The 25,121-nt window shown below is 40.0% G+C and overlaps 1 protein-coding gene across 1 annotated transcript in view; it reads right to left on the bottom strand.

Annotated features, from left to right (window-relative positions):
- Positions 1 to 25,121, bottom strand: part of SDK1 (sidekick cell adhesion molecule 1) — a gene marked incomplete at its 5' end in the record, with an annotated part of 412,638 nt that overhangs the window by 117,474 nt on the left and 270,043 nt on the right. The window contains 7 exons of the mRNA XM_082006804.1: positions 440 to 587; positions 7,258 to 7,394; positions 16,037 to 16,213; positions 17,346 to 17,448; positions 19,423 to 19,590; positions 19,839 to 19,955; positions 21,169 to 21,363. Of these exons, the coding sequence (XP_081862930.1) occupies positions 440 to 587; positions 7,258 to 7,394; positions 16,037 to 16,213; positions 17,346 to 17,448; positions 19,423 to 19,590; positions 19,839 to 19,955; positions 21,169 to 21,363 (1,045 nt within the window). The remainder of the gene's footprint in view (positions 1 to 439; positions 588 to 7,257; positions 7,395 to 16,036; positions 16,214 to 17,345; positions 17,449 to 19,422; positions 19,591 to 19,838; positions 19,956 to 21,168; positions 21,364 to 25,121) is intronic.

Below are 25,121 nucleotides of genomic sequence, written 5' to 3' on the forward strand. Positions count from 1 at the left end.
ATTTGGTTCACAGAAGAAGGGGGATACATTTGAAAATAAATTTGATGAAGCCATCCTTCTATGTCGCATCTGGGTGAATTCCAGAAGTGACATTGCAATGATTGGGTGAATGCTGTACTCCCTCCCAGGCTAACCGCTGTGGCTTAACACAAGAGCAAAAAAATATCTCCAAGATTCTGCTCAACTGATACTCTGGAAATATGAAGGCACTTCTCCCATCGTGTGCTGATATTCTGCATCGCTTAATTGCCATTATCACCAATTACCGACAGCTGCAGAGCACTCTCCAGAGGCCTAGGTAATGCTAACTGCTCCATTCCCCAATTATTGTGCAAAAGATAACTTTCTTTTATTCATTCGCAAACAATCAGCGCTTTTTTTCTCCCAATAATTCTAGGCTATAGTACCTTTAGTACACAGGCATTTATTGTTACTGTACCTGCTGGTCTCAGAGCTGTACTGGCCCTTTCCCACCTGGTTAACTGCACACACTCTGAACTGGTAGGTTCGGGCTGGAGTTAGTCCGCTCACAGTGACACCGGTCATCTTTGGGTCAAGATTTGATAGGTGAACCTTCCAGGGAGAATCTGTTGGAATAATTTACATGTGAAAAAGATGGAATTGCTTGTTAAAAGCCCTGCAGAAGTGAGAAAATGCCTCTGACTGCTCAGAGCTCCTTGTGCTCGTTTTCCTCAGAGGAACTTTGGGAAGAAGTTTCTTTTCAGCAGAAGAAACCTTCCTGTCAGCCCACACGGTTATGCAGATTGCACATTTGTCTACTGGAAAGTGATGCTGCACATGTCACGGCATAATAAATAAAAACTATATTCATTAACATTTTAATAAAAGAGGAAACAAGCATGATAAAGACAGATGGGCTGTGTATTTCACAACCCATCTGTTTGGCAGGCCATTACACCACCACACCCATGAGTGGCTCTGGTGGAAGGACTGTAATGAAATCCACAGGCAGTTTGGAATATCTTCCTACCCAGCTTGCACGCAGGTGTAGAAGCGTGACTCCCTCTGCCAAATCAGCCCTTTGCTGCAAGACCTGAGAAAGCTGCTGCTGTGAATCCTACACGTCTGCAATTTTTTTCTAGAGATAGTAGATGGCTTTCGGTCTAACCGTTTCCTGGGAAGATTCCCTGGTATAAACAGCCCTAGCAGCACTATAAACCCCTCGCTGTCGGTTCACATACTTGACGTACCGAGTTCCTCTGATGCCCAAATTACGTTTTCAAGTTTTCAAAGAGGTCAGAAATGAAACATGTGGAAAATTAAATATCCTGGCTTTTTTTCTTCCAAGCCTGGTGTCACATATTGTCCCGAAAGTCATGACTGAAATAGTCAAGGAGAGGTGACATTTGGTCTGTGTTGCAACAGTACAGCAATGGAATCAGCCAATTTAAAGATTTGTTCAGTTTTTAAATAATACCAGCTGTTTTCATGCTCCCTACTCGAAATTACTAACACTTTTGGAAATTGCTGAGGAGCTAGCTGTAGATTTTGGCAACGTATCTGTGCATGTTGCTCATCAGAAGTGCATTGCAGCTCCTGGCAGGTCACCTAGATGTCTGCCTGAAAATGAAGATGAGATGTCCCAAATGTGGAAGACTGCTAAACTTCACACCGAGATGTAAACCACTAATTTAGTGCTTTTCTGGCAGATTCCTTAGCAAGTTCAAGTCCTCTGGGGAGTGATGCCAGTTGGGCTATAAACACTGCATCTTTGAATTATTCAGAATATATTTATTCCAGTAAAGGCTTTCCAAGAACTAAGTCTTTTCTAACAGGAAAAATGACATGGCAGAATACCGGGCATGCTGGAGAAGGACATTTGCACAGCAGTCAAGTTCTGTCCTTGCCAGTTGATGATGATTTACCAACAGTCACTTCAGCTGCAAGATCTTGATGGCAATTCATGTTAGCTGAAGGTTGAACTTCTTTTAGAAAGACCTTAGAGGAAGCACAGCTATGCTAGCTGGAAAAGCATTGGTTAGGGGGCTTTTGCACCCTAGTTCCTTCTGAATTTTATCAAGCTTCTCTTGAGACTTCACAAACAACTATTCACCTCATTATAGCCAGAGCGCACAACAGCAAATCAAAGTAAGCCAAAGTTAAGGTATAGCTGACTTAGTACACTGCCTGAAGCTGCTTCGTGAAGAAAATGGAAGAGCAGACACCGACAAGAGAGTGAAATACCCTTGTATGAGCTCCTTGGGTAGTGGTCCATTTCCTAGAACACATCAGCTTCATTTGTTTACTGCTAGTGTAAACACCACCTGAGAGTGCTTAACCCAAGCAGCTCAATGTAGTGAGCAGTTTGATTCAACAACAGGGCCTATTAATCTCTTCAGCACCTTGGGGCTTTGCTCTGTTTATATGCTGCATCTGTAGAATACTTTATTTATTCTTTTTCCCCTCCTGGTGGAAGATAAAAGATCTGGCAGGAAGAGAGATTAAAGTGAAAACTAATATAAACGAAGCCTATTCATCTCCTGGGCACTCTGATTCGTAAAGGAAAGTGGTTTGGGGAGGATTTGCTCGCTCATGGAGCAGTGGATACAGTGAGTGTGCAGAGTATCTTTAAAATTTAAATGTCAAGCCTTTTTTTTTTTACAATCAATAAACTAAACATTTCGAAAGGCTGTTCTCCCTCCTTAAATACACAACAAAACTCAGAATTGTACAGAAGCTTGTTTTACCGTAGAGAAGAGCAATTCTGACCTCGGAAACATGCCATAAAATTTTCAATACCGACTCTCCTCTCCTCCAGGGATGACTGTCACTCGCCTGTCCCAGGAAGCCTGGAGAAGCTCCATGGTGACAAAAGACTTGCCAGGTCAAACTATTAAATAAGCCTCTGTTAGATTGAACAGACTGTGCTAATCCTTCATTTAACTTAAGCTGCCCAGAAAGTACTCGGGGCTTTGCTTGCTTGCTCTTCTACTGTAATTGCTACTGTCTGAAAAAATTCCATGTTTAGCTGTCTATCGTCTTAAAGATATTGGGTATTTTGAATTAACTCTGATTGCCTCTCCAAGTTAATTTATTGGAAACGAAGAATCTCACAGGCAACTCTCTAGTTTACAATGTGATTTTGGGGGTATTAGAAATTACTTTTGTTCTGTCAAGAACTGTTGGATGCCCTCATGATAGTTTCAATAACACTGGTTACTCACCAAGAGGTATTTCTTCTGTATTTCCCTATCTGCCTTGCAATTCATGCACTTAATTGCAAATTCCTCAAAAATAATTGATAATCTGATATTACAGATTAGATGTGTTGCAGAAAGCTGATTTTTGCAGGTTTGGATTACATATCCATCTCCTTCCTTCTCCAGGGGTTTACGATAGCTGGTAGTATTGGAATTTGCCATGCTGTTGGAGTTTACTGAATTCATCTTTCAAATCTTCATGACAACATGATATTGCAAAAAGTTCAACTAAAAATTAAATGATTCATCCTTTGTTTAGTAGGACTTCAACAAGGACTACCAATGGCCTGAGAAAGTATATTTTATCATTATCATATATAGATCTGAGTCTCAGTCATAATGAACAACATAGTCTTACTTTGATTATCGCAAAGATTTATCAATGTGTTCAATTTTTATCATTTGAACATTCCTACCAAATTCAGTATGACAATTCATAGGCTTTAAGATAAGCATGTATAGATGCTTTTCACAGGAGCTTTTATTTTCTCTTCATTGACACAACGTGATGAATCTGAGTTATATCATTACATCACACAGCACAGATATCCCAGAATACAATAAAACAAAAATGGGCTTTTATCTTAATTGCACTCAGCAGAATTCTTTAAGTATTAATTCATGTTTTCAGATAAAAAATCATTCAGAATAATTTTTGATGAAGCCCTGAAATCTAAATCTCTTTGGAATAAAATAAGTATATCGCTTCCTAGCTCCATGAAGACACTTCATCGGAATTCCTAGGTATGTCGCAACATGTCACAAAACATCTAAAAAATTATATTACTGCACATGACATCAATGCATGGTACTATTTATTTGAAAATCCCATTTCAAATGAAGGTTCACATTGCTGGCTCTGTGTGGGCAAGAATACTTAATGACTGTGTTTCCCTGGAACTGTGTTTTTCAAATGAGATTTTAAATTTGCCCCCAAATGTGTAAGGCCATATGTCTCAAGTCACCCACAGACATGGTCTACTGTGAATAGTTGTAATTTGAGAATTATTGCATTGTGCCAAATACATTCATTTTAAAAATTAGGTGACTTGGTGACTAGAATCATTCCTATTTCCAGCAATTTATGTGCATGATCTGCCACTGTTTTTTCCTCTAATAAAAATAAGGGTTTTATATCTCTTTACTGAATTGATATTAATGAAAAGGAGTTCTAATCCATGCCAGGTGGAGTGACGCGCCTCTAATGCAGCCAGTAATTAGACCCCTGAAATTTACACTCGTTATTTTGAACCCTCTTCAGCTATTTCTCTGAAACAGATAATATTATGTATTCATTTATGGTATGTGCTTCAGAACGTACAATGGCTCCTAAAGCTATTAGAAAATTATTCAAAGTAAAACAGGTAAAAAAATGAACAAAACTAGGCTACATTCCGACACCTGTAACTGCAAAGCAAAAATTTTGTGGTTTTGTATTAACGCTCTAAGAACAACTAAGAACAAAGTCCCCCGCGCAGCTTTGCTAACTAGAAAATAAATCATAATTCTGATGTCCCTGCCTAACCCTTACATGTAGGAAAGCAAAGCAGGGTGAGGGTGTTAAGCACGTTGCACGGCTGCTGCCACTGGAAGAGCTGCAGACGCAAGCCGATGAGCTCACGGAGGGCACACGCCGGCCCCTTGACGGTTGCTCTTTCTGCGGCACAAACAGGACCGACAGAAAACCTGAAAGGAAATTTTCTTTGAAAAGCAAAAAGAAGTTCTGCACAGTTGTAGCACACAAAACTATACCTACACAAGATCAATTGTCAGCTTCGTTCACAAACGTCACCTGAGGTGGGGGGAACAAAGGAAAAGTGGTGTTTTCTAAAGGAGCTGGAGGTCTGTAGAAACTAAATATTAACGACACGCTACTGAGATGAAAATAACTCTAAGAACCAAACACTTCAAGAAAATAAAAACCAAAACGAGACTGACAATATGCAGACATTAAAGTCAGCTTTCCAAACCAAAGTCGCTGTTGACATTGTTCCACTACTCTGTTGGCATCTGTAAAGCTGAGCAACAATACATGAAATGAGAGACAACAGCAACAGTGGAATATTCACGGGTTTAGATTCCTTCCTGTCCTACTTCTATGAGTAACCACTCAGAGACTGTACATAAAGGCAAAGTGAATAAAGATGAAAACTGAAAGGACAGCAAGATCTAGAATATTTCTGGAAGTCAAGATGCTCAGTTCACAACAGTCCTGGTCTGTGCAGCTGCAAGGTTGCTGAAGTACAATATACCTACGATTTGCGATAATGAGACTCTCTCAGTGGCAGATTGCAATGCCATCAGCCAAAATTATTGGATCTATCCTGGAGCAAGTGAGTGTTCACAAGATCCTGTGGAGTTCTGAGGGACTGTCTGCGTGATTTCTAGAGATCTATTGTTGATTTTTGCTGAGCCTTCTATAAATTTCAATGAATGTATTACAGCATTTTCAGAATGATGGCACATTTACCCCACTCCTGTAGCAGAACGACTGCAAAGCATCCTTCCTGGAAAGACACTGGAAGACCTTTCACACTTCTCCTGGCTCTGAGTGAGCTGCCTCCTCTTTCAATGACTCTTCCCAACCAAGGTAGCCCAGCGCAGGACCCAGGTGCATACGTTCTGCCAGCTCTGTGCTGTCTCTATGTAAATACAGCTCCGCTACCCTTCCAGCGCCTTCCCAGACTGGGAGTTTATCAGCTTGTCCTTGTCAAAGCCGCTGGGAAACACAAAGGTAACATCCTTGGGTGAAAGAAGAGGTAAGGAAAAGCAAAAAGGCCGTTACCGGCCTGTAGTTGATAGGAAGAGAAGGAGAGAAGAGTGACAATAAAAAAGAAGGGAGTGATAAAAAGGTAGAGAGGGCGTGTGAGTGCAGAACACTGAATTTTCTCAGTCATTTAGTACAAAAAGATCAGGAGTCTTTGCTCAAAAAGAACTGTTTTAAGGACAGCAGTCCTGGGCGTGACTTGGGATTTCTGCTAGGATTAGAAAACTGCACTTTGCTTAACAGATGTCAGGATCATCAGTTCTGGGACCTTCACATCTGAAAAGTTATGCGCTTCAGCCTGCAAAGCAAAAGGGTTGTATGTGATCTGAAGCTCAAGTTTCATCTCAAGCTCTCTGTGTGGCAAAACAAAATGCTGCTCTCTAGATAATCAGAAATCAGGACTGTTTCACATTCAGTTATGCAGTGGCTAACTTCCACATGTCAGAAAAAGTGATGCTCTTAATTTTTTCATCAAGAATCAATTGTTAGGCTTGGATTTCCAGCTCCTAGGGTGATAGAGATTAGAAAGTATTACCAAGGTGACCGATTTCCATATAACCTCATCTTTCCATCACCTCCTACAGAGGCATTAGCAGTGTCCCTGAATAACCTTGCAAACAGCATGACAGAACTGTGAGAAGTGGTAATTCAAAATGACCAGGTTTGTAACCCATGAAGCTGGATATCGGGACATCTTACAGCTAAGCATCCTCAATCACCTACTTAAAAAAAGGGTGTAAAATGATAACCTGGGGAAAGCGGAGAAAATATATGACCCCACATACAGGTAAGATAGTAGCTCCTATTGACATCCAAGTTTGTTCCTCTGACGGACCATTGGTTCCTTATATTATCATACTGCCTGCATTTTTCAGGTAAAATTTGGGCTCTGAATGCATCAGGATATCTATGAGCCCAGAAAAAAAGACAATAACAGGAAGAAATAAAATATTACAACTGGTATTTTACAGATGTTGAATAGAAGCACTGAAGAATGAACTGCTGTGCCTCAAGTCTAGCTGGCAATGCTGGAGGTGGAACTACGGCTTTTCTGTAGAACAATTCCACCATCTCAGGCCTATTTTTGTGGTTTAACTCCTCCAGCGTGTCAATAGTACAGCGTAAAACCCAGGGCTTCCCCTTTGTGCACGCTGTCTCTCATTTAGCAAACAACAGTAATATTTTGTTAGTAGCTCTGGTAAAAGGTGAGTCTGAAAGAAGGCTGAATAATTAAGAACATGAGGTTGAAGCGTATTTGACTTTACTCACTGTTCTCGGAGAGCTCGACCATGTAGTAGAGAACAGGGCTGTTTCCATCAAAGGGACGCACCCAGGAGAGCATCACGCTGCGGCTGTATGAGGAATTTAGAGTGGCCAGAAGATTCTGAGGGGAATGAGGCAGCTCGCTGTTCAGGAAAAGAGAAAGGGAGAAAAAACAGCACAGCAAAATCAATCTACATTTCATTCAGCTACAGTCTTACAGGCAGTTAAAGGCACACCACATCAGGCTTGTATGATGATAGATATAAAAGTACCAGCAGCTATTGTACAATTAAATAAATGAGAGACATCTCTGAATTCTTCACAATATTATCCTATTTGGGGGAAAAAAAAAAAATTATGCTGAAAGTCCCAAGGCTGATGCTTAGAACAGCTAATGGAAATGTTGCTAAACGCAGAAAAAAAGCCAATTTTCGTACTGTTTTTGATTGAGACAAGTTGGTCAATAAATTCCCTCTCTCACTTTTTTCCCCGTTCTTACGATGATGTCCTAGCAATGTGACAGCAGTAATACATATAAACAGTAAACCACATCGGAGATATGATTTAACATGGAATTTTTCATACTCAAGGAAGCAGAAGACATTGACACTATCCATATAGAGCTACTAATCAAAATTACCATATGTATTCTTAGGCTACAGAACAGCTTGATTTACTCATGGATTCAGGCTTATCCATGTCATGGGTAGAATGTTTCCTTCCTATAATAAGGATTTTTTTGGAATCACCCAACCAGAAAATGTAGTGAAAATGCCTGCAGAAACCCCATGGAAATACAAAATGAAACATTAAAAACCAAAACCGAAACAGCAGCTCAATTAAAATGTGTAATTTCTCCACATAAAGGCAATTTGTGGAAAAACATTTCATTTGTACTCATTGGTTGAAAGTTGGAGGCTGCATGATGCAGGGAGAAATTCTGCTGCATCCCTTAAATGCTGATCTGTATTAAGTGATAAGAGCCCTTCAGCCATTACACTTGAGCCTGATTCCTGCTCCTTATCATCCTGGTTCCTAAGGAGGACAAGGATCTCGGAGCGAAGGAAAAGCAAGGAGGGCCAGCTTTACCCCTTCAAGCCACTGCTCCTCCCCAGAAAGCAGAGGGCAACCCTTCCCCAGCAAGCACCACTGCCAATCTGCTCTGGCCAGAGAAGAAAGCCACAGGGGTTCTTTACATGCTCAATTTAAAACCAGTAATTTCTGATTGTAAGGTATCATGCTACTGACGGCTTACAGTTCTTTAAAAACCACAGCTCCTTAGCCACTCACAAAAGTAAATACAGACTCTGGCTTTCAGCCAGAACAGTAAATATGTCCTGGATTTGGGTTTCTAGTGGAAGATGGAGGAACATATGGAAAGGCAGACAATAGTTTTATTATTTTTCTGTTAAAACTGTAAAAGCTTTTGTTTACGTGTTTATGATGGCAACACACCATGGAGTTAGCACCAAAATAAAAGGTTGCTGGAAAAGCCAGAGAGTGGTAAGAAAAACACACAGATAAGGAGACAACACAAGTGGAAGACACTCAACTGCTCACCTCTCTCTAGGCTAGCAGGGTTGATGCTTCCTAAGGCTAAACCTGAGACTCGGTCTTGTCTCGCCTCATTTGACACCTAACCAAGTTAGCAGCACAGTGACCCCAGGCTCCTTCTGTAGTAAACATGGAATGACACCTCAGGGTGTGATTCAGATCTTAACTTCATTGAATCACATGCTCAAGATGCCTTGAATATGAGGAGTTTAGGCTGACTACACTCTCATTTAGATCTGGACATGCACCAACCAGGCACCAGCCTTCTGATGCGCAGACCGCTAAGGCACGGTCACTTCTTGGCTAGAGGAAACATCAGGCACGGGAAAGAGTATGTATGGGCCAAGTGGAAGCAGATTTTGAACACAGCACTGCAATATTTTGGACAAACAAGTTTAGGGAAGAGGGGGACCTGGAAACAAAGCAGGAGGGCAGCTGGCCTGCAAGACAAAATGGTAGAATAAGCCTGTCATTGGAAAAGTGGGGAGTCGGGGTTTAAGATATGGCCATTTATCCAGGGACTACAGGAGTGTGCTACTTAATTTTGAATGAAGCATTAAATTATAATAAACATTAAACCTCCACTACAATTTATCATTATGTCCTAAGCAAGCTGGTTGGAAAAGTGCTTTTGTGGTTAAGCTAGAAAAGGAAATTACTGAAGGAAAGAGTGAAACGTCTTGTTGCGACATGGCTCACCGAAGTCCCAGTCCCCACTTCGTTTATCAGCAGGCCCTGTGGGGAAGAGCTCAGAGAAAGGCTGTGGCTTCACCTTCTTCCAGAAGACAATGGTCACACAGGGAGCAAGGTAGGAGGGATGGCTGAGGGGGAACTCACAGAAAACTTATCCCCATGGAACTCCTTTTCTGGGAATAAAATAATCGCTCCTGGTATATATTAAGGATATTTTCAGGGTATGCATTTACTGATCTTGTTTCCCCATACATTTAGAAGGGCTGAATTAACAAGCTCATTTGAGGACAGAGGCTACATGACTAAGAAAGGCTTCACAGCTCAGTCGCTTTTTCCTAGTGTACAAGTCAGGAGTCTTTTGGAGGAGAGGAGACAAACTAAGTTTAAACATGGGTGATTTTTTTTCTTAGCATTTGTGTTTAGTTGAGTATTCTCTTAGATTGACACAAAATGGTACTCAGTCAGCAGCGTGAAGGAAACGGGCACTTTCTCTTCAGAGACTGAGTAGTGTGAGCTGCGGCAGCCATACAGTACACCTATCTCCACTAATATCATATTCTTTAGCCATATGTGTCCACACCGAACAGCAACAGATGGTGCTTACAGATTTAAATCCCTCAAGGCAGACATAACAAGTACCTAAGAAACACACCTGGACAGAAATAAATATTTAAAACTACAATGACATTTCAGCACAGGAGAGTACTCCTCTCTTTGTAGTAAGCAGAGATTAACAAATAGTAATTCCTACTTTATCAAGTACTTACACTTTGTCTCCTTCTCATTTGCTACCACATACTGTGTGGAAGGGATGATAAATGAGACCTGTACCACCATCATGAATATTCACATTCCCAAAAGAGACATTGCTTCTTTTTTTCCTTTAATAGAATTACTTTTCCTTGCTGCTAACATCCAAGAAATCATTGCAGAGAATGGTAATTTCAATCCTTCTTCAGAACGAGAAGGACCTCACACTAGAACCGCTCAGCTTCTGATACACCAAGAAAGTGGATGAGATCTGAGACAATAACACACAGGGCACAGAACAGCCCTTGATCAGACACTGGGATTTTAATTCCAGCATGATTATCTTTCTTTTGTTCACTGAAGCCCCAAACAGGAAATATATGAAGGTTTTTCAATATAGGCTATCTTAAAACCTCACTCCTCTAATGCTCAAGAGTTGCAAGGAGGTAAGTTTTCCATAACTTACTTTGTATGATAGCAAAATATGTATATGAACACTTTTAAATCTGTAATTGATAGATAAGCGCAGGGTTAATGGCATAGCCACCAAGGTGACCTGAGGGGACTCTGACAAAGCAATTAAAACAGCAGATTTGCAAGAAAAGAACATGAAGTCATTGTGACAATCTAGGAGAGAAATATTAGCTAGTTGCAGATGATACATGTACAAAACAGAAACCCTAATGTTTTGAGTCAGCTCATCACTGCCAGAGGGCAGCTGAAAAATTCACTCAGCAAACACATAGAGTGTTTTATAAGATTAGCTAAAAGCATACTATTTGCTGAGGGAAATAAACCAGACATGGTTTGGAGAGATTTCTCAGAAAAATGGTCCAACAGCAGGTAATTAGAAAGACTGCCACTGAAGAGGGGATTACTAAAAAGGAAAGGAAGATTAAACAACTTTAACCTTTTCAGGCTTTAAAAAGCTCCGTTCCCGTTTCATCGATGATTTCCTGAATCAGGTCCACCACACCAGTTTTACTCAGGAGCAGGTGGTTCATCCACTAGACTCGATAACATGGTAAGAAGCTGAGGCAAGGAAGCCTAACAAAGCACTCAGCCCTGATGGCTTTGCTCATAAATGTTTATAATATTTTAAATTAAGAAACATGTCACCTGTTGCTCAGGACTTCCCAGTTTCTCTTCTAAAAGAATCCTCTCCAATTTCTAAACACAGGAAGGATTCTTGCAAGGCAACCATGAGTCTTGAGGCTTTTTGTCTCTCATAGGATTATAATGAAGTGGATTTTTGGAATTAAAGGCTTGCCAAGTTCCAGAGCACGCAGATTTATTTCCCGTTTTACGTTGGTGGTCACCACAAGCTCAAATCTACAGACAACTTGGGAAATGCTTTTGAATTTTGTGCTTGCTTTGTGCTAAACACACCTACATTTCTGATATACCTTCAATGATGAACAGACACAATTGTATTTCCGAGCGTATTCCTGGGTGGTATTTCTCTTTTGAGTATCAAGTGCATTTAGACTCAGCAGTGAACCTTACTTCTTGGATGACATCTCAATAGAGAGCTTTAAAAAATAAATAGAAGCTTTCTTTCTAGTGAGGAAAGAAAATGTATTTTCAAGTCTGACATCCTTCCTGTTTTCACTCCTTGCAGAAAGAAGAGATGGGCCATTGGAACTGCGGGATATGGGATCCATATGGAGATAAGTTTGTAATGAGAGATCATTTTGATTTGTTACTCTGCATTGGTCTTACTGATTTTATTTTTGGTAATCAAGACATTTTTATGGGATATATTGGGAGGAAATTGGAAGAAGTAGCAATTACAAATACTCCAGTAAAAAGGGTATCAAAATTCATGTATAAATGATTGACAAAAGCAATACTGTGCATTCCTGGCAACACACTGGGTTTTATTATAAGTGGTTAGCTCCCCTCTCCTGCCTTTGAAGAAGACAGAACAATAATAGCTCTTTCTCTGGTGAAAGAGAACTGAAAGAAGATGAACTTGCTGCCAGGAATAAATTGTCTATTTTTGTATTACATTGTCCTCCCTGTGTTTTTGCATAGAGAAAGAGCCTAAAAGATTTTACTATATGTTGTGACATAACAGAGGCTTGTACAGGGCTTTCATTTTCCAACAATGCAGCATTACCATACTTTTCAGTCACATTCATACAACAAAGAAATTCTTTAGTATGGACTGCAGACAGGCTGATATTGAGCAGCAGGTATCATCAGGCATAGATTGTGGTAATTCTGCATATTTTATATATACTGAGAACCCTCAGGACACTTTGAGCTGGAATCAGCAGAGTTTCCCGTCAGGTGAGTGATACACTGTGATAACTCAGTCTATGCAGCTTTAGGAACAAGCGCTTTTTCCTCTATATGTATTTCAGTATGATATTTACAGGACTATAAAAGTAAGCTAAATGAAGCTGGGATGTTTCATAACACAATTATTTTCAGGATCAAAGCCTATGACTTGGAGGAATGCAAGAGAAGCACAAGCTCATCATCAAAAGACCTGGAAATATTTCTATATTTGCAGTTGAGAAGCTCTGCTAGGAAGAAAAAAAAGTAAAAAATTAAAATTATTTCTTGCAGAAGAGAAACATCACTCGCAAATGTTTCACCTCGTGCAAATCAAATCAAGTGATGTACATGAAGAATAAACACATTTAGAGGGAAGACAAATGAATGAATAGAGTATCTTGACTAGCAATTAGTTTCTGTGCCCAAGTACCATCCGTGCAAAATTGATGAGCAAGGTAACCTTTGGCTGCACTTTAGCAAGTTCTTCATTAGTTTTCTGGCTTTCCTTTTCAAATATTTTATTTCTTCGTAGACACGCTGAGAAAAATGATCCATCCTGCTTGCACCACCAATGTGTACTACGCTGTGCTACCAGTGTATGTTCTTGTAGCAAGAAACAGTACCTTTTTCCCCAAGCCTGTCTTCCAACAAGGGAAGACAAAGGAAGAGTAAGTTTTCTTTCCTTCTTTTCACAGTTTAGAACACCAGACCACTCAGAGATTGAATAACTGAAGGTCACCCTGAAGGTCAATAGTTTTGAATTTAATCAGTTTAAATAGAAATCAGTAACAAACTTATTTGTGCCTTTGGAAATTTCTCTTGACACGCCTAGAGGTAGAGGAGGAACATGGTGATTCCTGGGGGAAAAAAAGGTGGTGAGACAATTGGAGTTGTCAGATAAAGCTAGGTAGGCTACGATATTATCTGTTGGTAGACTGCTCCAGTCTGTAATTGGCTGAGAGGCCTCCTTTGAACATTTGTCTGACATTAGTGCGACTCAAGGCACTGAAGTGTAAGTGCTCATCGATGGGAACGTACATGCCCTGTTTGTTAATGTTCTGCACAAGAGAATTATCTGGGAGAATAGGGAATGCTATAGATCTGTCATTCATATATGAGCTAGAATTTAATTTAAGCTTCACTTCAGACATTTCCTTTCCACATATTTTCTTCTTCATTTCGCTTCTATTGTATCATGTATCTCTATTTCTCACAGATCTGTGCTACTGAGCCAAATGGTAATGATGAAAGCTGCAAAGGAATGCAATGTTTTTTGGCCTTATTGCACTACCTGCAGCACTACTTTGAAATAAAATGTCACAATTCAAGGTATGATTGAGTGACTTATCAGTTACTGAAGTCCTCTAAAAGAGTGCATCTATATTTCTGTAATTCCTCCAGGAAAAACAGGTTATAGGTGATCAGCAACAGAACATCAGAGGAAGCGGAGGTACAGGATTAAGAACCAGTCCCAGTGCATGGAGAGCCAGCCAACACAACCGGAGCGAGCTGGGGTGCAAGAAAGGCAGCCTCAGCAACGCACACGAGATGTTCCTCTCTCAGCTAACTTCTAGCCCGAATTTTATGGAGTATAAAACTGTTCCTCACTGGTCAACGGGGAACTGCAAGTAAATACACCTGCTGTGCAGCACTGGGTTGCATAGGGCATCTTTTGCTCTTTAGGATTAAGAAATGGTCAGACTGCTGAAGTGTTTAGCACATATTTATAGCTTTGCTTCCAAGTCCAGGTTTTAAGATTCTTTTCAGTCTTTACTCCATAATTTTCTGCCCTCCATTCAAAAAGCGCCTCAGAGAAAAGCAAGTATGATTATATAGTAGCAATATATTTTGAATTGTCTTCTGCTCTTGGATTCAAACCAGCAGTAAAATGCACTCCGGGAGGAGAGCTGAGGAGTGCTTAATTAGAGAAAGAATGTATGACCGCTCTCTGAAAATGGGCATCTGATCTAGCCTTGGCACTGTCAGAATTATGCTGTATCAAAAAGTCCTCTGCATAGCAACTCTCAGAGGTGAACTCATTACACTGCCAACAGCAGAAGCTGCCGTCTTCTCAGAGAGATCAGGCATGACCAGCAGAAACAGATGCAATTTTAGTTAAATTAAAGCATGTGGTACTACTCAAATTAAAAAAAAAGTTACATAAAACATTACTTTCTTATTCTTTTGATCTGCTCCACACATATACCAAAACCACAGTTGTTGCTTTTAGTGATAAAAATAAAATGGAAGCGTGCTTCACCCCAGTGGAATAACAAAAATAGGAAATATGGAACCCCGTAATGACATTTTTATAATCCTTTTTCAGAACTGTACTGCACTTTAAACATTTTCTTGTTTTTATTTTTAAAGATCCTTAGGAATAAAGAAAGGCATATATAAAAATATCATTCCCTTGAAAAACTACGTATTAAGAGAATGCAAGAGTAAGCAATGCCTGCCCAGGGACCAGCTATTCTGACATATTTTTAACAGAGAAAAAAATACTAAAAGGAGAAAAACATCTTCTTATAACCTTGGCATCAGAGTGCAGCACTTGGGCTTTATGGGGAAGCCCTACAGCATGGAATGACAGAAGAATTCAGGTTGGAAGGGCCCTCAGGAGGTCTCTGGTCCAACCTCCTGCTCTAAGCAGCCATGAGATCAGACCAGTTTATTCAGTCTGGTCTTGAAAACTGGAGACAGCGTTCCAGATGTAGACTATTAAGTGTCAAATAAAAGGGGGTAATCGTGTCCATCGATCTACTATGCTCATGTTAACTCAGCCCAGGGTGCTGTTAGCCTTTTTTGTTGCCAGGGCACAAGGCTGGCTCATGTTCAGCTGCTGTCTACCAAGATCCCCAGGTTCTTTCCAGCAGAACTGCTACCAGCCGGTCAGTGCCCAGCCTCTATTACTGCAAAAGGTTATTCCTCCCCAGATACAGACATTGCACTTGTCTGTGTTGAATTTCATAAGGTTCCTGTTGGCCCATTTCTCAGCCTAATTCTCTCTTAATGGTGGCTCTGCCCACGAGTGTATCAACTATCCCCCACCCCTACAAACCTGAGGAGCATGCACTCCAACACCTCCTCCAGATGACCGATAAAGATGCTGAACAGGGCATGTCCCATTACAGTCCCCTGAGATAGTCCACTTGATACCAGCTTCGAGTGGACCACCACCTCTTAATCCTTACCCATGAGCTCAATCACCTAACCAGGCGGATACATACACATAGCGATTCAGAGAGATGCAGTTATTTGGAAGTGACTCCCAAGGCCCCAGTCACTCGGAAGCCCCAGCAGCATGGCAGCATGCAAAAGGGTGGACGTTTCAAGGCAATTTAACTAGGAATGAACCAGGCTTACTTCCCCCCGCCAAAAAACACCCACACCAAAAAAATCAAACTTACAGACTCCCCAGATCACCTAGAATGAAATGGTAGAAAAATGCCCAAGGGTATCCGAAACCAAGCACAGTGTATATTTAAGATGGAATACTCACATCACTTCTAGTCGAGCCATTCTGGAGTCATTTCCTCCAAAAGAAATGACCTCACAGGTATAGTCCCCGATGTCACCTGACCATGTCTGGCTGATGAGGAGGGTTCCGTCTTTCTCTACTGTGATCCTGGAACTGCTGGATGGATTTATTACAACACTGTCCTTCTTCCAAAGATACCTGAGTAGTACAATGTTTCAGTTATTAGTGACTCGTAAGAACATCAAAATAGACTTATCTGAACTGTGCTGCAAGGTATCACGTGTGATCACACGTTAAAAACGACAAGCCTCTACCGTTACTTTCAGAAGCAGTGCCTTTTACAAATTTAAGTTTTAGATCAGTGATCAGAATGAGAAATGTAACTGCATCCAATATACTATATATTTTATAAACAGTACTATGTATTTTACATGGAAAAGGTGAAGTACACATAAATGTCCAAGTACTTAAGTCCACCTTCATCAGCATTTTAAACTAGAACATCATACTCTGCAATTAACAGCTGAGGTGTTGACCCATCTCTATTAAGGCTGTGATAAGATTTGACCGCCATAATCAGTAACATCTTGAAACTGCTGTGGCCAGCTGAGCTAGAGCTCATCCCTCAAAAGACACACATACCAATATGTCATAGAAATGTGTATAGGGCATGGTCTTACAATTAAGTATCTCTACATGAAATTTTTACACCTGTATTTCTCTTTCTGAAGTTCTTTCTGCAGTTTACCCTTCTAGAATCCTCCAAGCTGTTCCTTGCATTTTCTTTTGTCTGTGTTGCTTTCAGACTACGTGAATTGTCATGGCAAACTTATTTTAAAATTATGAGCTTCCTTTAAATGCTCTAGTGCAAATTTCAATACAAATTCTGTTTTCCTTTACACAGTTAAAGCAGAACATAAACCCCAGTTATTGAGTTGGTTCCAAGAACATGGGCATCTCTTGTGTGGCTTTCATGCACCCCAATGTAAACACTTCTTAAATCCTATTCCTTTGCTTTGGCTTTTACTCTCATTAAGTATCAGCTTCTGACAAGTTGGTTTTATTGATAGTGTATTAACCTTGACAGTAAAATCATGGAAGGCTATATTGAAGTCATGAAGTGGAACATAGCTCATTGTAAATAATACATAAGGCTGAAATGGAAGATGGGATTTATATGATTGATGATACAGTGTACAACCTTATAATTCAGTAATCAGGGGTCTGGTGTTAAAATCTGGGGTCCTGAAACTTTTCACCTAATGCTATTCATATAGCTTATGAAATTAAACCTGGGTAAACCACACAAACAAGAACTGACACCACCGACCTGATTGAAATTCTAGGATCATGAGTTGCTTCACACCGCAGAGTGGCTGTGGTCCCTTTGATCACAGTGCTATCCTCAGGAGGGTGAACAATGAAAGTGCGATCTGAAAGGAACACAAGCCATAGCTGAGGTGAAATTACAGCATTTTGACTTGGGTATTTACTCAGAGAGCAGGCAACTGAACATTTGTCATTCAAAGCAAGCAGGCCATTCCTCTTCAAGTCTGTGCTGTGAGGACTCCCCTCCCTCTAATGTCATTGCGTCAAGAAGAGGTGCTACACTGTGGGGTGCAGCAAAGCAAAAGCAGAAGAGGGCATGAGTCGGAGTTGGCAGTGATCTGAGTAGGAAGAGTGCTAAAGCTGTGCTAACTCTCACTTGTCTTGTTGCAAGCACCTATGGCAACTCCCTAAAGTCATAAGGCAGCAAGTATGTTTGTATTTGTCATGGTACTCTCACACCAACTCCAAAGCACAGCACTATGCCAGCTGTCGGGAAGAAACAACAACTCCATCCCAGCTGAGAGCAGGGCAGTACTGCTTTATGAAGGAATGCATGTCGCACAGTTTGGAGCAGGTAAAACAAAAACAAAGGCAACCTGTGCAAAGAAGAACATACTAGAAAAATATCCAGAAAGAGAAAACTTAAATGGCACCCTACAATCTCATCAAATCCAGGAAAGAGGAGGAGGAGCTTCTGGTAGTCTGATTTTTCCATATAAGAAAGATATGCTGTTTACTCAAATGTTGCAAAACACCTTTATTCAAGCACCTCCTGGAGACCCAGAACACAATAATTGCTGTAACTACAGCAACCAGATCTGGTGTGAAAGACCTCTATTATGCTTACACACAGTAGTAGCAGCAGATAGCATCAGCTGAAGCAGGTAGACAACTAGGATCAGTAGGGAGGATATGTGGGTAACATTAATCAGTGCCAAATCCCTACAGAGATAATCAGCGCCTACTGAGATATCTCACACACGCACAAGAAGGAATCATCAGCAAAATCAAAAGCTAACTAATAGCATGGAATTTTTAGCATTATTCCTGATGTACCTGTGTATACCTTCTAGATTTATAATGGTGCTGTTGCTACACAAATATTAGGTTATATTCACCTTTCTTTTCCCCTTCCAATGCAGTGCAATGAACAGGAACCATCTTTAATACATAGAAGAACCATGCCTTTGAGAATTAATAGGAAGGATCTCCTTTACGTGATCCATACACTTGGATATCATTCAGTTTACAACATCCTGATATGTCTACCAACTCTATATTGTCAATATGATGGCCATATGACACAAGTACATTACACTTACTGACAGCATTGTTTTCAGGTATTCCCAAGTTCAAAAGGAAACATCTTGCTCATTTAACTTGCACAGTTTTGGGATTAACAAATGTCAAATATGCACCACACATCAGCAGCATAACCAGTACTTCAAGCACAGGAAAGGAGAGAGGGGCACAACACTTCTGTATTTATCATCATCTTCATTGGTTTTAATTATTTTTAGTCCCAGCTCAGGGATCATTATTTTCTACCTTTAGTAGCAAAAAACACATTACACTTAAATTTAACTCACTTCGGAGTAACACAGGTGAACCTGTTGGATCAGACTCTCTTCCCCAACAGAGGAAATAAAAAAATATGAGATCAAGGGCAAATGGTGAAGGACGAAATCATTTCATGGGTTACCCTGTGCCGTGCCAATCTGTAGTGCAGACTCCTGGAGGCAGAACCCAACTGCAAATAGCTAAATTTACAATCTAAAAGGTTTGATTTGCAATGCGAGATTCGCCAAGGCAAAACCTGAGTAAAATTGTAATTGTGACTGACGCTCTATTTAAATACACTTTCTTTCACCAAATATAAAAGTTGACATGCATAATTTTACAAACAAAAAGGGTATTTGTGATGAGTTTCCTAAAATAGATACATTATTCCTATTAAATAATACAAGTATCTCTATTAACTAGAAAAGCATAATTACTTATGAAAATTTCCTGAGCGTACAACAAAAACTGATTAATACTTGATTAAAGTTAGACTTTAAACAAAGCCTTATCCTTACTCCACACTGTCAGCATCACAAAAGCATTCAGAGCTCCTTCAGAGTTGACTGCACAGCAAGTATAATTGCCGGCATCCTGAAGGAAAACGGGTGTTATCTGGAGCGCTCCAGATTCAAGAAGAATGAACCGAGGAATCTGAACTGAGCCACTGGCTAAGATCTGGTTTCCTGAAACACAGAAGGGAAAAACAGCATAATTAGTGTCACATAGACTGCACAGATTAAACACTGCAATTCTGGTTCTTCCAGAAGACTATTACAACCTATGCAGGCCACTGGCCCACAACCAATCCTCCGCTCACAGAACCACAGAAATGAAGAAAGACGCACTAAATGGATCTACAGAATCTCAGTAATAGGAATGGACAAGCAAACGTGGATTACAGCACGTCCACAACAACTTAATAACTGGTTACCTTTCTTCCATGAGATGGCAGGTTTTGGAGCCCCTGAAACTTCACAGGTTAGCACTGCAGTCATCCCCTCTGTAACAGTGGTATCCTCCGGAGGCTGTATAAATGCTGGTTTAATGTCTAGAATCAAAAATTTAAAAAACTCAATGCATCACCTATCAGAAGGATCCTTTACCTATTATCATGGACTATTTTACAGCCACCTTTATAGAGCTGATCATGGAGAAGGACATGACAATAATACGTGAAAACCTTTCAGCAGTGACTGTAACCTTTCATTATTCATCTCCTAGGAATTGCCTAATTCAGTTTATAACCTACATGGAAGATAAAAATCTATCAGTGCTTGTACATGTACAGGTAGGATGGCTTACAGATAAAGGAAGATAAAGCTTAAAATGAGTGTTTGGGGGGAAGTTGAGAAATCTAGATAAACAAAACTATTTTCTTTCATCTTCATAACAGAGTTCTTTAAGATGAAAAGCAACTTGAGAAAGGCATTAACTTTGAAACTTAAATGTCAGCCAAAAGAATTTAGAACCTGAGTCTCATCCAAGACATTTTCCAAGTTTCTTTCTCTCTTATTTTCCCCTAGTTACATTTTATTACATTTTTTTCTGCAGTTTCCTAGATATATATTGAACTGGGGCTGATCTATTTTCTGAGGCCAGTAGGAATTCTGGTCAGTATGTGTAAACTGCTCTTGGGCTAAGTCAGCTACCTCAAGAGGAGTTAAAATATTACAGATATGCCCATTAATAATCGCTTTGAAAAGAGACAACTAGTACTTCTCCATAGAGAAGAGTGTATTTCATTAACAAAACCATTTAGTCGGACTTTTTGGCCAAAAAACCCAAAACATTTAACTTGAACCTTCTTTCTTTCCCCTACTAAATGCAGTTGCAGATAAAAGGCAGATAAAATGATACCATGCACAATAATGAAACAGTAGCTCAAATTCAGAACAGAATTACATTACATTAAAACTAAATTATTGAAGTATAAAGGAAAGGTAAAAGTATTTCACAACTAACTTTTCTGTTTTTTTCTTTTCACTAAGTTCTCCTTTTGTAGCATGAAATAGGAGAGTTCACCTCAAGTCCCTAATGTCATGCAAAGTTTTTCTACAGGCTTCAGCAGATGGTGTTCAGGCCACAGAGGGCATTTTGGGGCACCTTACAGCTAGGGCAGCTACACTTGACAAAAGTGAAGGTTCTGTGGGTTGAACAGAACGAGCACAGAGTGGTGGAGAAACCTGATGGATGTAGACATGCATGGATACCTATAGAAAGGCAAGAGAACTCCTCCACCTCTATCACAGCTCCTTACTCACTAGTCACATCCAGGTAGGTGTACGTCTGTATCTCCCCGGCTTTATTACTAGCAAAACACTGGAAGATTCCAGCATCCTGAGGACGCAGCGCGTGGATCCGCAGCCCACCACTCAGCAGTACTTTGTAGCGGGGGTTTTCCAGCTTGCTGAGGGGAACAGAGTCCTTATACCAGACTAGAGTGGGAATGGGAACACCTGAAGAAAAAAAAAAATTTTTTTTTTTTTTTTTTTTTTTTTGCTATTAGTCTTTGCACAACACGTTTTAGGTAGTCAAAATACGTGGCACTACTATGGTCATATCACTAGTTTCCCATCCTTCCACACCAATTATTTACATTTTTACAAGCTGTTTTTGATAAATGGAGGCTGCATCTTAGGTTATCAATGGTAATAATACACGGCAGAACATGTGGGAATAAAACCAGCAAACAGTGAAAGGGGGAATGTTGAGAAAACATGTTATCAAATTACTTTCTTCACCCAACCATATTTCATGCTACTACAAAATAAGATTTACAGGAATTTCAAGTTGAAAGCCAGAATCATGCTACTTAAACAGCAGCAGTGTGGCAATGCAGCAAGTCTGTAAGACTGTTCCATCCCAAATAAGATTCCTCTGTGCTCCTGTAGCTAAGATGTCAAAATAAAAAGGAAATGGCAAACTACACATAAAAAATGAAGTGCTCACATGGCTGTATTCAAGTCCTAATTTGGCAGCTGAGTTTGTACATCAGCTCAAACAGCATGTTGCCAACAATGGGATAGCTTTAAATTATTATTATTTTTATTCAGGCCTAAGCTTCACCTGTTACTTGAAAAATGCAGTTTCCCTGTTACTTGAAAAATGCAGACATCAGGAGAAACAAAAATCCTACCCTAGGTATAACTTAAAGTCCCATTTATTCCTGTTTTCTTTCATGTGCGTGTTCTACAAACCCTGACACAGTTATTTCACATATATTTTTGCTGCAGTGATATCCCAGTCAGCTGGGATGAAGTGGCTGTAAATTTAGTATATACAAATAGTCTAGGATTCTCTTTTCTTCAAGAGATGTCAGGGGCCTAGGGCAGTCATACACAGATGTTCCCATCCCACTCCTCATATCAGCCAGTATTTTATCTTTACATCCCAGAAATCCCTAACTGATCAAATGCTGAGGGCCCTATGCAGGGATCTGAAGTGAAACAGGTATTTTACTATGTGATTACTACAGGGTCACAAGAGTATCAAGCTGATTTATCTCAGCCCCAAAAATGGCATTTTCATAGTTGGTAGCTATTTTTGAGCACATATCGCTTAAAATCTGAGAGCTTCACACTCTCTTGTAATAAGGTAAGGACTTAAATTCATGGGTGAGTGAAATTTGCCCAAATAGAGAAAAACAGGGTATCACGGAAGCATTAAGGATGGGATGTCACCAATAAATTGAGCATCTGCAGAAAATTAATTTCACTGCAATGTTGGCAATGATTTAAGGTTCTCAGAGCAAAAGCACTACAGGAAGATCTATATTATCACCATTGTAATTTTTAAAATCCCAACATTAAATACTATTTTACTGTTGTATTATACTTTCATTCATACCTTTTCTCAATGTACTTACTCTCTTTATACAGACAAAAGGTACATTAACTCCTGGAAAGAATGTACAAACAATGGATGTATGGAATGATTGAAAAACAACATTCGATTGCTGTTGTTACTTTTATAAACATGTACCATTTACTACAATCACCTCTGATGCTTTTGTTCTGCTGATAAAATAAAACGTACTTGTAATCTAGAAGGTAATCATATCAGGAAGAAATCCACTATGTGGAGTGCACTGTCTGATAGAGAATAGATGTAGTGTAGCAGCTTGCAATAGGCATAATTTAAATTTCATACAACAGTCCGTATACAGAATTAGCGTAAATTTCAATGTTCAGAATTCTCGGTGAGAGTGTTACTCATCTCTTGAAAATCCTCCTGGGCAAATACAAATTATCACTGAGTAATGAAGAAACAGATGATGCAAAATGGAATAGTTCTCCTGATGCTGAGAAGCCTGGAAATGATTTCAAGTTTAAATAATAGCAACTCCATTTTCCCACACATTAGACTTGATAGGCACCTAGGAAATAATGAAATCCCACATTCGGTACACTCAAACCTTTAACATTGGTGTCATTCCAGAAATCCCATTCTACTAACAGTATTAGCAAACCTTCTAATCCTATAATCACTGTGAGATACACCTTCCTATCACCAACTCAGCTGACAAACTGAATATTACCATCTCTATTTTTCTACATTTCAGTTACGGATATCTTCCTCTACTCGAAGTTATGAGTCTGAATAATAGAATCTTATCTAAGCACTCTGATGGCTGTCAGCAGCATTCATTTGGGCTTTAGTGATCTTCCCAGAGAGATTTGTCTTCCAAGTTGTACACATTTCCTTTTATCATTTTGCTACCTCTTTGGCTATAAAAGTAGTTAAAACCAGCTTCCTTTCTTCTCCTCCTCTCCTACCCCACAGCTTTTCCTCTCCCCACACCCCCAAAGGAATTTTGCTGCTTCTCTCTAAACACTTCTGGTGAAAAAAAAACCATGAACAGAAGAAAGCCCTTTTGGACTACACCTTTCCAAGCAGTATGAGTCCTGCCTCACTGTTGGAGAGATTATTGAGTGGCCTAAAAGACTAGTAATAATAAATAAAATAAGCTTATTTCTCGGCATGCATGCAGCACTATTCATTTTTCACAGACAAATTAATCTTGTGCTATGGGGAAGGGAAGGCAGGAAACTGAGACTGGTTCTGGCTTTGCCACTTTCTCTGTAACCTTGGGCAAATAATTTATGCAATCTGAGGCTCAGTTTCCCCATCTGTGAAACAGATGCTTGACTCTTTGCCAAATTTAACTTAAGAACCTGGATAAAAGACTTGAAATATTCACTCTGTCATTTTTGTTATTTATTTTTTATAGCCTTCTCTAGATCCCAGTGGGCTACTGGGGAATCCCAAAAGCATCTTTCCATCTACTTGCCTAAACAGGTAGAACTAAAGTCCAATTAACTGCACTCCCTAGACACCACCACCGCTGCCTGCAGCTCTAAACTTTCTATGAGCAAACAAGAAAAAGCATTTAAAAGAAACCTATTGAAAATGCAGGCAGCATCAGAGACTGCTGAAAGATACACAGCAGAGCACGGTTTCTGCGCAGGCTGATACACTGCAACTCCATTACAGGGTGCAAGTTGCAATTTTATTTACAGTTAATCTCTGCTTATACTGTGAAATTAATCTGTCTCTCACACATTCAAAGTGCACCGAGACTTGGCAAACGGGCTTTGTGCACAGAACTTGATGGGGCTGGGGGAAAGGGAATCTGCCTTCCTCCTCGTAGCAAAGGCACAGGGCAGCCTTGCAGCTCCCCTAGTGCTTTATTCCAGCGCCTGCCTCAGAGCAGGGAGACAGCAACCTTCACTTACCGTCTTTTTAAATGCTGGCAATTGCCAGATTTGTGTAATAATGGATCAAAACTCCTCCAGGTTTAATACTAGTACCTGCCCCTTACAAGTCTGTGTTATAGATAATCCCCGTGAAGACAGGTTTCCATGCCCCTGCACCACATTCATCAGCAAATCAGATGTGCACTAGAAGAGTTCAGCAGAAATGAATAATTTTGTCTAGTAAGTTCTCATATCTCCAGTAAGACTTCATCTACTGAGAACGGTTATGAGTGCCCTATTAATCCCCTTGGGAGCTAAAGTACTGAAAGGAAGAGTTAGGGTAGAAGGATGAGTTAGAAGTCAACCTCTCCTCTCCCTGATTCCTCCAAGTTTTGGGGTTTTGTTTTTGTTTTTTTGTAATACATGAAAAACATTTGAGACAGCAGATAGGTTCTTCTCAGTGACAGTCAGACAGTCCAGAGATTTGTCAAATAATAGCATAGGATTGAAACATTTTT

Source organism: Phaethon aethereus (assembly GCF_964289735.1).
Source record: "Phaethon aethereus genome assembly, chromosome: 15".
Taxonomy (NCBI): Eukaryota; Metazoa; Chordata; class Aves; order Phaethontiformes; family Phaethontidae; genus Phaethon; species Phaethon aethereus.